The sequence below is a fragment of the Aureobasidium subglaciale genome, assembly GCF_000721755.1.
Source record: "Aureobasidium subglaciale EXF-2481 unplaced genomic scaffold scaffold_2, whole genome shotgun sequence".
Lineage (NCBI taxonomy): Eukaryota > Fungi > Ascomycota > Dothideomycetes > Dothideales > Saccotheciaceae > Aureobasidium > Aureobasidium subglaciale.
The window spans coordinates 316,263-329,484 of record NW_013566993.1 but is presented as its reverse complement, the minus strand read 5'-3'; the positions used below and the strand labels follow the sequence as shown (position 1 = coordinate 329,484).

Here is a 13,222-nt window from a genome sequence, read left to right as displayed (position 1 = left end):
CATATTCATCTCCAACTAAAATCGGCAAGAAGACTTCCCGTACTCAAACATGCCTTACACACTTCAAGCCGGTGGCTACATCGACCCTACCTCCAGCTCCAGCTCTGGACCCGTAGAAGTCGACCCCAGTGCTCCAGGAAGCGTAATGCGCTACGCCCTAGCCTTCGAGACCGTGGCCAACGCCATTGGTGGAACCTGGATGGTCTTCTTCCCAAAGACTTTCCTAAGCATGCTCGTGAACTCCTCCTCCGACATTACCCCTACCGCGATTACCTGGACCCAAGTCACCGGTGCTTTGGTGTATGCTCTTGCCACTCCTCTGATTTTGGGCCTTCCAAACACGAGAAGAGGTATTGAGAGTAGAGCACCTACTTATTATACTCTTGCTGCTGGAGAGGTCGGCGTAATTGCTGTCGCATTGTACAAGGCTCTTGTGTTTGGGGATGACAGTGGTTGGTCGACAGGTGCTTTGTTGGCTGCCAGCTCTGTTCTAGCTCCTACTTTGGCTTGGAGATTCTATGTCTTGTTCGGAAAGCCGGAGTGGATTGGAAGATACCGCGAGTCGGCCCGCAAAGGCAAGTAAACATTTCTCTTGGGCTTCATCCCGTGAAGCAAAATCATGTTGGACTGTTCGCTATACAGAACCTCCCCATGTGCTACACTCTGTCACACCTACCCACTTCAGATAATCAGGGCAGAGTGACAATGAGCAGAAGCAATGCATAGTTATATCTTATATTGAAAGACTTGACACAGGGATTTATCAACAAGATGTATCTCAGCGGCCATTGCTCAAGATCCGAACAGGTCTCTGCCTCAAGACAGCTACAAATGTGACAGTACTTTGCGGATAGGGAGGAAGTTCTTGCTGATTGATTGTTTATAGGACCTTTCGAGGGAAGTCCTCTACTGTCAACCTAAGTGTGCAGCCGTGTTGTGATAAGTCGAGAAAGACTTCGATAATATAATAACTACTCAAGGTGTGAAAACGATGCGCTCGTCCTTGTCATGCCAGTGCTCTTCGATTTCGCTCAAAGACACAACCTTGACTTTCTGTGGCTCGAAGCTCTTGAAAGCGTTCAAGATTTTGGGTATCTCTGGTCGCATCGCTTCCCGGGACCAACTGCCAGGTCCGGCTCCTCGTATAGTGAGATTCTTTGATCTCAGGACGCCACCTGGCAATATCATCTCCGTTCCTGCAAGACCTCCGACGTGGACATATTGAACAGCGCGGGTGAAATTGACCGTGGTGAGCACATGTTGTGCAACAGGACCGTAGAGGTAGTCGAGAATGACGTCTACTTCGGCTGCAGCGCTGCAGTCGGTGTCTGAAATGGTCTTGTCGAGAACGATCATCTCGTCAACACCAACTGCTGACAGGGTCGCAATATCGCGCGACATGCCGATCACTTTGCCAGCGCCTAGGAGTCTCGCAACATCGACAGCGACTCTACCACTGGCGCTGGTGGCACCCATGACGAGCACGGTAAAGCCCTTGGGTAGATCCGTTGTTCTTGTGGTCAATGCCATCCAGCTGGACAGGACAGGGTTTGCATAGCCGGCAACTTGTAATGGATCCACACCATCAGGCAACTCTACCATCTTTCTTTTCGAAACATTGATGATTTCTTGGAAACCACCACCCGGAAAACTGATAAAGTAGACCATCTTGTTGTCGGTAAGACGACGGCCTACACCATCCACACCAGGAGTGTATGGCAGAGCTCCAGAGACATAGTGATTGCCACTGGCAAGAGAGCGGACCACGAAGTGAAGGCCCGAGGCTATGACTTTGACTGCAACCTCATCTGGTTCGAGCGCAGGTATCGGTGTTTGAATGTACTTTGGCGCTTCACCCCAGGCAGTGATGATCGCAGACTTCATAGTGCTTCCGAATGTGTTTTCGGTCATGGTGTTAGTGATTGTTGCTTGTAGGATGGTTGTTTTAGTAAATGGAAAGTGCCACAGTCGCGGTGAGTAGATCTTCAGGCAGTTGTCCTGATACCTGTATTTGTACTGCCTTCTCTCGAGGCCCAAGGTCAGCGACTGCATTGCTGCCTTATCTTCTCACGGAAACTCCATGGAGCTTCGGACATTTCGGACTTCAGCTCGGTTCCGAGCTATCGGGGAGCTTTGTCACGAGAGCTGTACACGCGACCGCTTTCGACTAGCATGGAGCCTGGTATGGAATCACTGTGCCTTCCTACAGCCTTGTTTTTCAATTTGTGATGTGCTGGAATGCCTACTGCTTTTCTTTGGAGCATAGCTATAGCGATTCAACAGGTCGAGTGCTCTTTCGTCGAACTTCGACAAGCAATCTCGTTCCAAGACCCGAGTGATAGCTTAGCGTGAGCGCTCCGCAGACTCAAGAAGCTGTCAAACGACTACGTACCCAGCCTGGGACCCCAGCACATCGAGTGGCGGTTCGGACGACTCCTTCGAGTGCTCAGTCAGTTTGTTGAGTTCCTCGGAGGGGCAGGTCAAGAAGGATTTTCCGCCTTCCGCCTTTCGCCTTTCAACCATCGATTAAAATCCTACAATATAGCACGCGACCCCCTTCATCTTCCGACAAAAAGGTCAACGATAAACAATTTTCAAGAACATGCAACTCGCAGAACTCTTGATTGGCCATGGCCCCAAGAAATGAATGCTTCATCGTTGGCTTGGCGGCTTGGCCTCAGGGCCGCAAATACCTCTCCCTCGTCTGCGACACGCTTCGACCGCACAAGGATCTCATCAAGCGAGGCCCTCTCCTTGGCAGTGATCTCTGACCGACAACGTGAGCTCTTGAAGCAACCCACGTGGGTAGCTCGACTCGTCTCGTTGCTCTCGCTCGAAGATGTGTTGAAATTATTGTCTCGCGAAGTCAGGTAGGTCCACCTACAGTGCATCCTTCTGGAAATCTCATCACACGATAAATCCGAAAGGGCGTGTTCAGGGCTGCAGCGAGGCTGAATGGTCTGTATGTTGTGTTCAGTATATAAGACCTCTCTTCCAGGTCTCTCCTTCCGTATCAGTAAAGCAACATCCACCGTCGATCAACCACTATTGAGTCTCAAAGATGGTTCTCACCGAATATACTTACGTGTTCGCCATTGGCACATTCTTCGCCCTGCTAGATGCATACAACAACGGTGCTAGTAAGTGTTTGCGATTCTGGTGTCGCGTGACCATACGTTGACCATCATCCCAGACGATGTTGCAAACTCTTGGGCTACCTCTGTCTCATCAAGGTCTGTCTCATACCGGCAGGCAATGATCTTAGGCACGATCTTCGAGATGCTCGGTGCTATCACCGTCGGAGCCCGTACCGCAGAGACGATCAAGAACGGAATCATTCCCAGTGCTGCATTCAAGGGCGATGCTGGTGTTCAAATGCTCGCCTTCACATGCGCTCTTGCTGCCGCCTCTTCTTGGGTCATGTGGTGTACCAGACATTCAGCTCACGTTTCCTCTACTTACTCGCTGGTCTCCGCGGTTGCCGGTGTTGGTGTTGCTACTGTCGGTGCATCTCAGGTCCAATGGGGCTGGAACGACGGTAAAGGTCTCGGTGCCATCTTCGCTGGACTCGGGATGGCCCCTGCCATCGCTGCTTGCTTTGGTGCAGTCATTTTCATGCTCATCAAGCTTACCGTCCTTGTCCGCAAGAATCCCGTCCCCTGGGCCGTTTACAGCTCGCCCTTCTTCTTCCTGATTGCTGGTACCATCTGTACTTTATCGATTGTCTACAAGGGCTCTCCCAATCTCGGTCTGAAGAACAAGCCAACTTGGTACATCGTTTCCGTCACCATGGGTTGCGGCTGGGGACTCGCTCTTTTGGCTGCACTCTTCTTCGTCCCCTACGTTCGTGCTAGAGTTCTGAAGAAGGATGCTTCGGTCAAGGGATGGATGTTCATCTACGGTCCCGCCCTCCTGAACCGCCAAATCGAAAATGATGCTGCAGTGGCTCACGTCCCTGATTATGCTGTCGTCCAAGATGAAGAGGAGGCCGACGAGAAATCATCCGTATACTCGCGCTCCGACAACGACATGGTCAAAGACCCTGAGGCTACCGAGAAGGCAATCTCTACCCCCAACAGCCCTCAACTTGTGGGAGCCTCTACTGAGCTTACATACCAAGAGCTGCAAGCCCGTAGCGACTACCGACTGAAGCAGAGATTGATGAAGATGCGTGGTCCAATGGGTTGGGCTATGCGTACCCTCGAGAACAACCCCAAGGGTGCCGGTCAAATCTACGAAATTTCGAACATGAAGATCTTCTTCAAGCGACTTCCTGCCATGATCACTGTCGGTCTCCTCTATGGCTTCCATTACGATATCCATGCTGCTCAATCAGGCATCACCGGCACACCTGAGGGCTTGAGAATGCAGCGTGTCTACGCAGCAGCTGAGAAGTACCCTAACGAGGTTGAACATACATACTCTTTCGTTCAGGTCCTTACTGCTTGCTGCGCCTCGTTTGCGCACGGTGCCAACGATATCGGTAACTCTGTCGGTCCCTGGGCTGTAATTTACGGTGCCTGGTCCACTGGTAATGCTGCTAAGTCGAAGGCTACTGTCCCTGTTTGGCAACTCGCTGTCCTATCTGCCTGCATCTCCCTCGGTCTGATTACTTATGGCTACAACATCATGAAGGTTATGGGTAACAAGATCACCTACCACTCGCCTTCCAGAGGTTGTTCGATGGAGATGGGTGCTGCGATTACTGTCCTCATCTTTTCACAATACTCCCTGCCAGTCTCGACATCCATGTGCATCACTGGTGCCACTGTCGGCGTCGGTCTCTGCAATGGTACCTTCAAGGCTGTCAACTTCCAGCGCGTCGGTCTACTTCTTTTGAGCTGGATCATGACTATCCCTGTTGCCGGTACCCTTGGTGGTGTGTTGATGGGTCTGTTCCTCAATGCTCCTCATTTCGGCAGCTAGTTTGTATTTCTTCATGATCGAGAAACAACCGTTCTCGTACAACCATGTTTATTCATTCATAATTATACCCAAATGGCCTAATTAAAGACCTACTTCTATAGATTTCACCACAGTATTGCGTATACAAAAGCTTTTGTCGTTCATCAGTTTCCTCAGCATTCCCGTGGACTGAATATTTTGAGTGGTTGTTCCATCCCTGTATGTCAAAACATGTAATGCTGGTAGCTGACTCAAGGCACAATACTGTCCGTGGACTTCGGTGATGTCTGCGGAGATGCTTCGCTTCGTTGACTCTATTTACATGCCATCTTGGACTAAAAATGACTGTGCCTTGAGTCGGTCTATTAGCACTGCATACCATCGTAATGGAGAGTAATAGTCGGGATATCCAGCATATGGTAAGGTTCACTCCGATGCGTCGTTCATGTCGTTGACTTCGTGTTCCCGACTTCCTCGATCGAGAAGTGACACGGCGAGAATGCCGTTACTAATAGCGGAAGGTCTTGGCGATGCGCCATATAGCCGAGGTCTAGCGCGAGCCCAAGTTGAGAGATGGCACTTTCGAACGGCTTTCATTGAATGAGACAGAATTCTATTGCTTCGTAGATTCAGGAGCACATCGTATATACATCTAGTGACTAGGTGGTGGAAACATCTTGCGTCATAATCAACATTTATGCTCTAACCTCTTGGTGCTCAACAGCAGTACCCTTCTTCTCGTCATCCTCGTGCAAGCTCTCGACATCCTTCTCAGTAGCGACAGTAGGGGCCTTCTCCTCAGTCCAGCCGTCCAAGCTCTTAGCCTTGAACAGATTGAGGTAAAGAGGGAAACACCATGCGATGACGAAGCCGATCAGGGGAATGAAGAATGCCTTCTGGGTACCAATGTGATCGGCGACCGTGCCGAGGACAGGAGGGAACAAAGCACCACCAGAGACGGCAGCAACGATGAAACTGGCACCACGCTTGGAGTGACGACCAAGACCTCTGATTGACAAGGCGAAGATGAGAGGGAATACGCAAGACTCGAAGAAGAGGACCAATGAGATGGCGGCGATACCGGCGTTGCCCTTAAGACCCATGGTCAGGCATGCAAAGACAACGACACCGGAGAGGAAACCCATGATGACCAGACGAGGCTTTGTGATCTTGAGCAGACCACTGGCGATGAAACGGCCAATGGCGAAACATCCTTGAGCGACTGCGAGAAGGTTTGCACCCGTAGCGTGAGTGGTACCAGGGCGGACGGCAGAGACGTAGTTGATGAAGTAGCCTGCATACGCACATTGAGCACCAACATAGCAGAACTGGGCAGCGACACCGAAGAAGAGAGTGTATTGCTTCGAAAGAGGCTTGTCCTCGAAGTCGGTCTGAGTGCCACTGGATGCTGCCTGAGCGGCCATATCGGCATCGGTAACCTCAGGGATAGGAGCGAAGAAGAAGACGACTGCAAGAATAAAGACGAAGATGGCAATGCCCAAGTAGACCCATTGGACTGACTCGAGGGAAGTATCATCAACGTTCTTGAAGATGACTTGACTGGCCAATACAGGTGCAACAACAGTGCCGACAGCCTGGAAAGCTTGTGCCAAAGTCAGACGCAGCTCAGAGTACTTTGCAGGACCACAGGTGGCAATGAAAGGGTTGGCAGCAGTCTCGAGAGTGGAAAGACCAGAACCGACGATGAACATGGAACCGCAGAAGCCGCCGAAGCTGCGCTTAAGTCCGGAGGGCCAGAACATAAGGGCTCCAACGCCATAAATGCAAAGTCCAGTGATAAATGCCCAACGATAACCAAATCTTCTGACAATCCAACCAGAGTATGTCAATGGGCCGATCCCGTAGGCTCCAAAATACGCAGCTTGTAGACCTCCAGACTGTCCTTTGGTGATTCCAAGAGCAACTTGGAAGTGGGCGTTGAGGACGTCGAGAAGTCCATATGCAAATCCCCACAAAAAGAACAGAATTGTGACGAGACAGACAGGCATGATCGATTGCCTGAGAGTCAGGTTCTGAGCACCAGTGACAGCATTGTTGCTCTCAATGGTCTTGACACCATGCTTTTTGACCACGGTCTCAGGAAGTGGTGCAACGATAGAATTGTTGCGGCTCGCCATTTTGTTGCTGATTGATATCACGAACCAATTCTTGAATGAGAGATGATAGAGAAGAGAGAGAGAGAGAGATAGTAGAGAGGACAGAGAGACTAGGAAAGGTCCTAATGTATGAGAGAATGAATTGGTGGTGTGCTGGTACTACCTCGATGAGCGATCATCCATGACTTTATATATTAAAGGAGGGGGAAAAAGCAGTGAGCTGAGCACGAGACAGACCATGGCCTCCATACTCCGCAACGATATGGTCGATCGCTGTGGAGCCCCCATAACCCCAGGCGAGTCTCCTCCATAGTGGAACCAATCACCCCACGACCACCTCTTTTATCCGCAACGTACGCAGGCCAAGTCGGCCCAAGTAATCGCCATGCAGCCGACAGTGTCAATGCTGGCCAACGGAATCACGAGTACCCGCCCGTTCTGTACCGGCTTCCATGACTTCCATGCTGCAGTGAAGTCTTGGGACATGCGGCCGAATGTTCAACAGAAGCAAGGTGGAAGAGCGCTAGAAGGTCGGGGTGTCTTGGCTGAGGCATTTGGGACGCTGGAGATCGTGGCGGAGCAAAATAACAAGGCCGTGAATGGAGTAACAAGGCCGCTACGTATATGACAAGGCTCGCGATACGACACACAAGCCATTCGAATATTGTACGTTGACACTGCACATCAGCTGTGAACCTGGGTTCGCGTAGGAAATGTCTTGCTGCAGGTGCGGTTGTTCGTTGCTTAGCTTCATCTCGGACCGGCATACAGAACGCAACCATCAGCGAAATCTTGGGCGATCCTTCCAAGCAACAATAACTTGTATCGAGAGAAGAAAGGATGGATCCTTACTATGTGCGAAACTCTGTCATCTTTGAAGCTGTCGCAAGGCACAATACATTTAGGGCAAAGGAGCAATGTCATCAGGAGTATGTTGTCTCGTGGACTCCCTGTGAGGGCTCTGTCAAGTCGAGAAATGACTGTGCCTTTCTACAGCCTGCCGTTGCCCTGCAATCATCAAGAGAAAAAGTCGAAGTGACAAACCAGCACACGGGAAGGGTGGTTGTTGGATTCGCCGAGTCGTATGCAACGATGGTCTTGTCTGGGAAGCACTAGCTGGACTAAATTTCCAACTTGAGACGCTCCTTCGAAACGACTCAGTAAGCAGTCGGGCCGATCTTATTCAACCAGCGTGATATTTTGACTATACCTACACATCTCGGCATGAAGACCGTCATCTACATGCAAGTCTTCCCGGTTCAACAAAGTCGTAGCTCATCCCACGCCGTGCGTCCAATCAAGGGATCCAGCAACAAGGAGACGACTTTCAAGCCTCACCGTCTGACTGCAGATCAATCTCATCTGTGGCCTTGGCGGTAACCCTCTGTGATCGGCGCAATCTTGACTCTGCCTCTCCTCGACACGCCATTGCGATGTCCCACTCTCTCTCTGCCCTTCTCAGACCTTCCGTTCACCGCGTTGTTGCACTGTCCAGGAGGCGTCACAATACCTGCCTCCCTATCCGCAGAGTCACGTCGATGGCGACCACTATTTATCTGACGATTGACGGTACTACCGCCCGAGGATAAAAGCAAACTGTCGTTGATAACGACCTTCGAGCGTCTACTCATCGCTTCTGCCTTCGATCGCTGGCTAGTAAGTGCTTCGACATCCAGTTGAGACAGTAAAGAGTTGTCCGAAGATGACGATGGAAGAAGGACGTCAAATTCGATGAGATTCTCTTCGATGGGCGATTCTAGAGTCTGCTTTCGGAAAGGGAGAGACGAGGGACCACGCACTGGTGTCTTGGCCGCACCCAACCTGACACCACCAGGAGAAGATGAGTCTATGGGCGAGGTAGACACAGGAGCGAGGTCGGTAGGCGCATCCGAAACCACGAGAGTCTTCTGTAAGACAGGATTCGAACGAGAGTCCTGTACAGCCTGTCTGACGAGCTGAGCATCGGTAGAGTGCGAGGGTGGCACGCGGACGGCCTTCTGCTTCTTGTTGCGTGCTTGCTGTTGACGCCACCAAAGAGGAACCGACTTCAAGCCAATAGAGTTGAGTGTCTTCTTATCTTCGGGCATCTCATGTCTGTACATACAACCTTGCTGCATATAAGCACACTGTCCTTGGTTCTGGATCCAGTAGGTACAGTAGACCTTCTTTCTCTGATCAGGCTCAATACCAGAAGGAGGAAGTGGGCGTTCGTTGTAGAGAGGCTTCGACTTGGGTGGAATGGGTGGCCTGGAAGACTGAACCGATACAGGAGTAGGTATAGTGACAGGCTGCACATGGACCTGCTATGACTTTGATGTCAGCTTAGTCGTATAGTACTAGAGAGGATGACTGACCTGAGGTACGTTGGTGTTGTAAAGAGCCGTATCCAGCTGAGGCGTATACTTCATCGTAATTGAGCTAGGTGCCACGGAGTCCTTGATGGTTCCGGCAAAGATGAACTTGTCTCTGGTAGATGGTTGATGCCCAAGGTATACCATGCCTTGTGCTCGTGCTTGCGAATCAGTCAGACTCAGAGGCACTCCGACCAAGCGAACTTCGTCTGGAAGCTCATCAACAGGCAGAAGAGGAATCAAAGAGCCGTTGTCTCGCTCGATGAAGAACTTGAAACCTGGAGCCATCATCTGCTGTGGAGTCACTACTGCTGGGTACCGTGGGGCAGACCAAGCCAACGGGCCTGGTGTAGCATAGGTCGACATGTGCAGGCCTGGCATTGTCGATATCAAGCGGAGGCCTGAAACTGCAGGGAGATGAATATATGTAAGAATCTCAATGATAAGACCTTGGGTCGGGGACCATGAGCAGACCGTAGCACATATGTGGCGTTGATACGAATTGAGAAGAGCTGAACAAGAAGAATGAGAAAGGATTGGTTCTCGAAAGGACAAGCGAGCCAACATCTTTCGTCTGCCAGCGAAGCCACATTGCCAACCATCAAAGGCTTAAAACAGGTTCCATCATATTCAGCATGTTTGTACACTGCATTCGATCAGATGTATGGAGCTATCTCTTTGATTTGTGTTTGATCATGAAGTCTCATCATTGGACTGTCACACGGGCTTATGCATACATGCGTGACAAGCAGCCAACAAAATCTGCAGACAGCTGTTTGTGACGGGTCAAAAGCATGCTGAAGAATGAATTAGAAGGGTTCGAGAATAGTTCGTCCATGGATAGAGCTGGTAATTTGCTATTCCATGCTGCTGCAGGCTAAAGTTATTGGTCACGTCGAATAGCAGCGCAGTGGGCGGCTTCCGACATACTTGCATCTTGACAGATCGCGAGCGACGTTACACAGCGATAGCCACAGCAAGCTCTTATGTATCGCACAGCACCGTGTCACTACGAGAGTATGCCTTGTCTTTCACAATGAGCATTGGAGCGAGCTATGCGCTCATTTTGGTCCATGGGAGAGCATTCTCGAAGACCGAGGTATGACTTGATGAGGTTAAGGGAGTCAAGATTGTGCATGTTGGATGTTCGCTCCAATGACATCTAAGGCTTGGCACATTGGAAAAAGCTAAACCTTGTTCGGCCAGCGACTCCATTCAGCTTGTCGTAATTTGGTCATCTTCAAGTCTGTCAGTTCAAGTCGTCAGACAGGAATCAAACAGCAGAATCGGTAAGTCTATTTGTCAAGCTACGTTGGGTGGTTGCCGGTCTTCTATAGAACACGGGGTGACGCTCCGTGTTGACCGGATTGTGGCCTTCTGAAGAGCACTATTCTCATCATTGATCTCCTGCTTATCATTGTTTTTACCATCAGATATCATGTCTCTCCAGCAGTTTGACGGTCTGGAAATTCCAGCTCCTGCTGATTTCCATGTTCACCTCCGCGATGGACCTATGATGGAGCTTGTCACACCAACCATCAGACAAGGAGGTGTCAACACCGTCTTCGTCATGGTAAGTAATCAATTGGACATTAGAAGATGAAACAAGATTCTAAGTGCATTTGTTCTTTAAGCCCAACCTCGTGCCTCCAATCACAACCGTTCAGCATGCTTTGGACTACAAGAAGAGACTCGAAGCAATTGAACCAAACGTCAACTTTCTCATGTCTTTGTACCTGCACCCCGACATCACGCCTGAAGTAGTCAAGGAGGCTGTGGCTGCAGGTATCACGGGCATCAAGTCCTACCCTGCTGGCGTAACCACAAACAGCAGCGCTGGTGTTGTCAGCTACGAGCCCTTCTATCCTGTTTTTGAGGAGATGGAGCGCCAGAACATGGTCTTGAACCTGCACGGTGAAGTGCCTGGTTCCAAGGATAACGACATTACCATCTTGAATGCGGAAGAGGCATTCCTTCCCACCCTCAAGGGCTTGCACGAGCGTTTCCCCAAGCTGAGAATCATCCTGGAGCACTGTACTTCCGCGGCTGCTATTGAGGCAGTCAAGTCTTGCGGTCCTACAGTCTCAGCTACCATTACTGCTCACCATCTGTTCTTGATTGTTGATGACTGGGCCGGCGACCCGCACTCGTTCTGCAAGCCCGTGGCCAAGACTCCCAAGGATCGCGAGGCTCTGCTCAAGACTGTTGTATCGGGCAACCAGAAATTCTTCCTCGGTACTGACAGTGCTCCTCACCCAGCCATCAACAAGCGTGGTGACAAGGTTGCAGCAGGTGTTTTCACCCAGCCTCATGCAGTCGGATACGTGCTCTCTGCTCTGGAGCAGGGTATTGAACGCGGTGTTATCAAGGCCGATGATGTCACTGAGGAAAAGCTCAAGGGCTTCCTCGGCTTGAATGGCAGAAAGTTCTATGGAGCTGAAGACAAGAAGGGCGAGAAAGTGGTGTTGAGAAAGGATGGTGTCAAGGTGCAGAGCTTACTGAAGAACGCCGACGGTAGTATCGAAGTCGTACCTTTCAGACGCGATCAGAAGACATGGAGCGCCGAGTGGAAGTAAAAACAGCAGAGTTCAATTGTAATGATAGATGGATCTCTCACGAGCTAAGTGAAGCAAATGCTCTGTAAAGGCCATGACAATGCATTGTTCATGCATCTGAAGGGATGTTGAGACTCGTCCTCTGTTTCTTGCCTCTAGCTGGAGTGTTCTCGCCCTCCTCTCTCTTTCGTTTGCTCTTGCTACGACCGCCCTTTGGCCTATAAGTTTGGTCGTCCTCCCTGGCTTTCTTTGGCTTGCCCGGTGTATCATCAGCAGCAGCAGCAGCAGCAGCAGTGCCCTCCTCTTCATTATCTACAGTACTGCCTGGACTTCCCTCCTTTTCCCTAGCACGCTCGAGAGCTTTGTCACCAATCTGCTTGGCAAGGTTGCGACGCTTGTTGGCTGTGGCAGGTGTCTGAGCATTGGCGGCACCGCCTTCTGAAGCGGCATCCATGTCGGAGATTGTACCATGTTTCTTGAGCCAATTGTGAACAGATAGAGGGTTCCTTAATTCAACCTCGCGATCCAGTTCGCGCTGGGTGAGTTTGGAGAGGGGTTGTGGTGAGAGTATGCGAGGTTCGCTGAGAGCCGCGGGCTCTAGCTTGTTGTCGAGACGAGCGAGATAGGCGTCTTCATGCGACGAGGACAAGAAGGCGGGATCTGCTTCGGCGACGGGGCCCGAGACCGGGTGGTGATATCGTGGATGCGGGATCTGAGCTTCCATTTCTACCAGACTCTTTGCGTCCTTGCGGGCCAGTAACGACTCTATGTCCTGTCTAATGCGTACAAAGTCTTGGTGTGGAACCTCGTGGTTGTGGAAGGCGCGATGGGCATTGGCTATGATGTTATTTGCCATTTCGAAGGTAATGTCGCGTTCATCCTGTGGCTGTTGCGTCTTAGGCGCCGGCGAAAGGTCGAATCGCAATTCTTCTGGGATCGATAGGGATGTGTTGAGGTCGAGAAGGAGGTCGAGCAGTTGGCTACAGCTAAAGTCAATCACCCGTCTGAAGAATGCTGGGAGTACGGCGACCTACTCGTTCTGCTCCTGCAGTCTCTTGGACAAGACTTCAAGCTTCTGCTCTTCGACAAACAAGCTGTTACTCTCCTTCATCACGTCGTCGAAGTGCGTCTTCATCTTGCGATACTTCTTGCGCCATGATCGGTATTTGGGCTTTAGTTCGCTTCCTCGTACGTCGAGTGATGTGGCTCCAGGGGCGCCTGCGACAATTTCTTCGTCCGACATGATGTGTATCGATGTTGCTGCGTTGTGCTTGATGCACGCTGGAAACAGCTG

At 50.8% G+C, this 13,222-nt stretch overlaps 7 protein-coding genes across 7 annotated transcripts; 3 read left to right on the top strand and 4 right to left on the bottom strand.

Annotated features, from left to right (window-relative positions):
• Positions 1-49: 49 nt before the first annotated feature.
• On the top strand, positions 50-583 carry AUEXF2481DRAFT_26035 (uncharacterized protein; the record flags this gene model as incomplete). Its single annotated transcript, XM_013491843.1, has 1 exon — positions 50-583. One exon carries the CDS (start codon positions 50-52, stop codon positions 581-583), a length of 534 nt encoding a protein of 177 aa, XP_013347297.1.
• AUEXF2481DRAFT_36100 (uncharacterized protein) lies at positions 511-1,965 on the bottom strand. The gene has a single exon (XM_013491972.1). It carries the CDS (start codon positions 1,909-1,911, stop codon positions 976-978), a length of 936 nt encoding a protein of 311 aa, XP_013347426.1. The 5' UTR covers positions 1,912-1,965; the 3' UTR covers positions 511-975.
• Positions 1,966-3,061: 1,096 nt separating this feature from the next.
• AUEXF2481DRAFT_1613 (uncharacterized protein) lies at positions 3,062-4,926 on the top strand (the record flags this gene model as incomplete). Its single annotated transcript, XM_013491693.1, has 2 exons — positions 3,062-3,140; positions 3,194-4,926. 2 exons carry the CDS (start codon positions 3,062-3,064, stop codon positions 4,924-4,926), a joined length of 1,812 nt encoding a protein of 603 aa, XP_013347147.1.
• Positions 4,927-5,514: 588 nt separating this feature from the next.
• On the bottom strand, positions 5,515-6,964 carry AUEXF2481DRAFT_36096 (uncharacterized protein). The gene has a single exon (XM_013491971.1). The coding sequence runs from the start codon at positions 6,912-6,914 to the stop codon at positions 5,601-5,603; it is 1,314 nt and encodes a 437-aa protein (XP_013347425.1). The 5' UTR covers positions 6,915-6,964; the 3' UTR covers positions 5,515-5,600.
• Positions 6,965-8,380: 1,416 nt separating this feature from the next.
• Positions 8,381-9,754, bottom strand: AUEXF2481DRAFT_1611 (uncharacterized protein; the record flags this gene model as incomplete). Its single annotated transcript, XM_013491692.1, has 2 exons — positions 8,381-9,325; positions 9,377-9,754. The coding sequence occupies 2 exons, from the start codon at positions 9,752-9,754 to the stop codon at positions 8,381-8,383; spliced, it is 1,323 nt and encodes a 440-aa protein (XP_013347146.1).
• An 828-nt stretch (positions 9,755-10,582) lies between these two features.
• On the top strand, positions 10,583-11,993 carry AUEXF2481DRAFT_374931 (uncharacterized protein). The gene is made up of 3 exons (XM_013492217.1): positions 10,583-10,662; positions 10,807-10,946; positions 11,008-11,993. Exons 2-3 carry the CDS (start codon positions 10,812-10,814, stop codon positions 11,947-11,949), a joined length of 1,077 nt encoding a protein of 358 aa, XP_013347671.1. The 5' UTR covers positions 10,583-10,662; positions 10,807-10,811; the 3' UTR covers positions 11,950-11,993.
• A 44-nt stretch (positions 11,994-12,037) lies between these two features.
• Positions 12,038-13,171, bottom strand: AUEXF2481DRAFT_1609 (uncharacterized protein; the record flags this gene model as incomplete). The annotated part of the gene is made up of 2 exons (XM_013491691.1): positions 12,038-12,908; positions 12,963-13,171. 2 exons carry the CDS (start codon positions 13,169-13,171, stop codon positions 12,038-12,040), a joined length of 1,080 nt encoding a protein of 359 aa, XP_013347145.1.
• Positions 13,172-13,222: the final 51 nt, after the last annotated feature.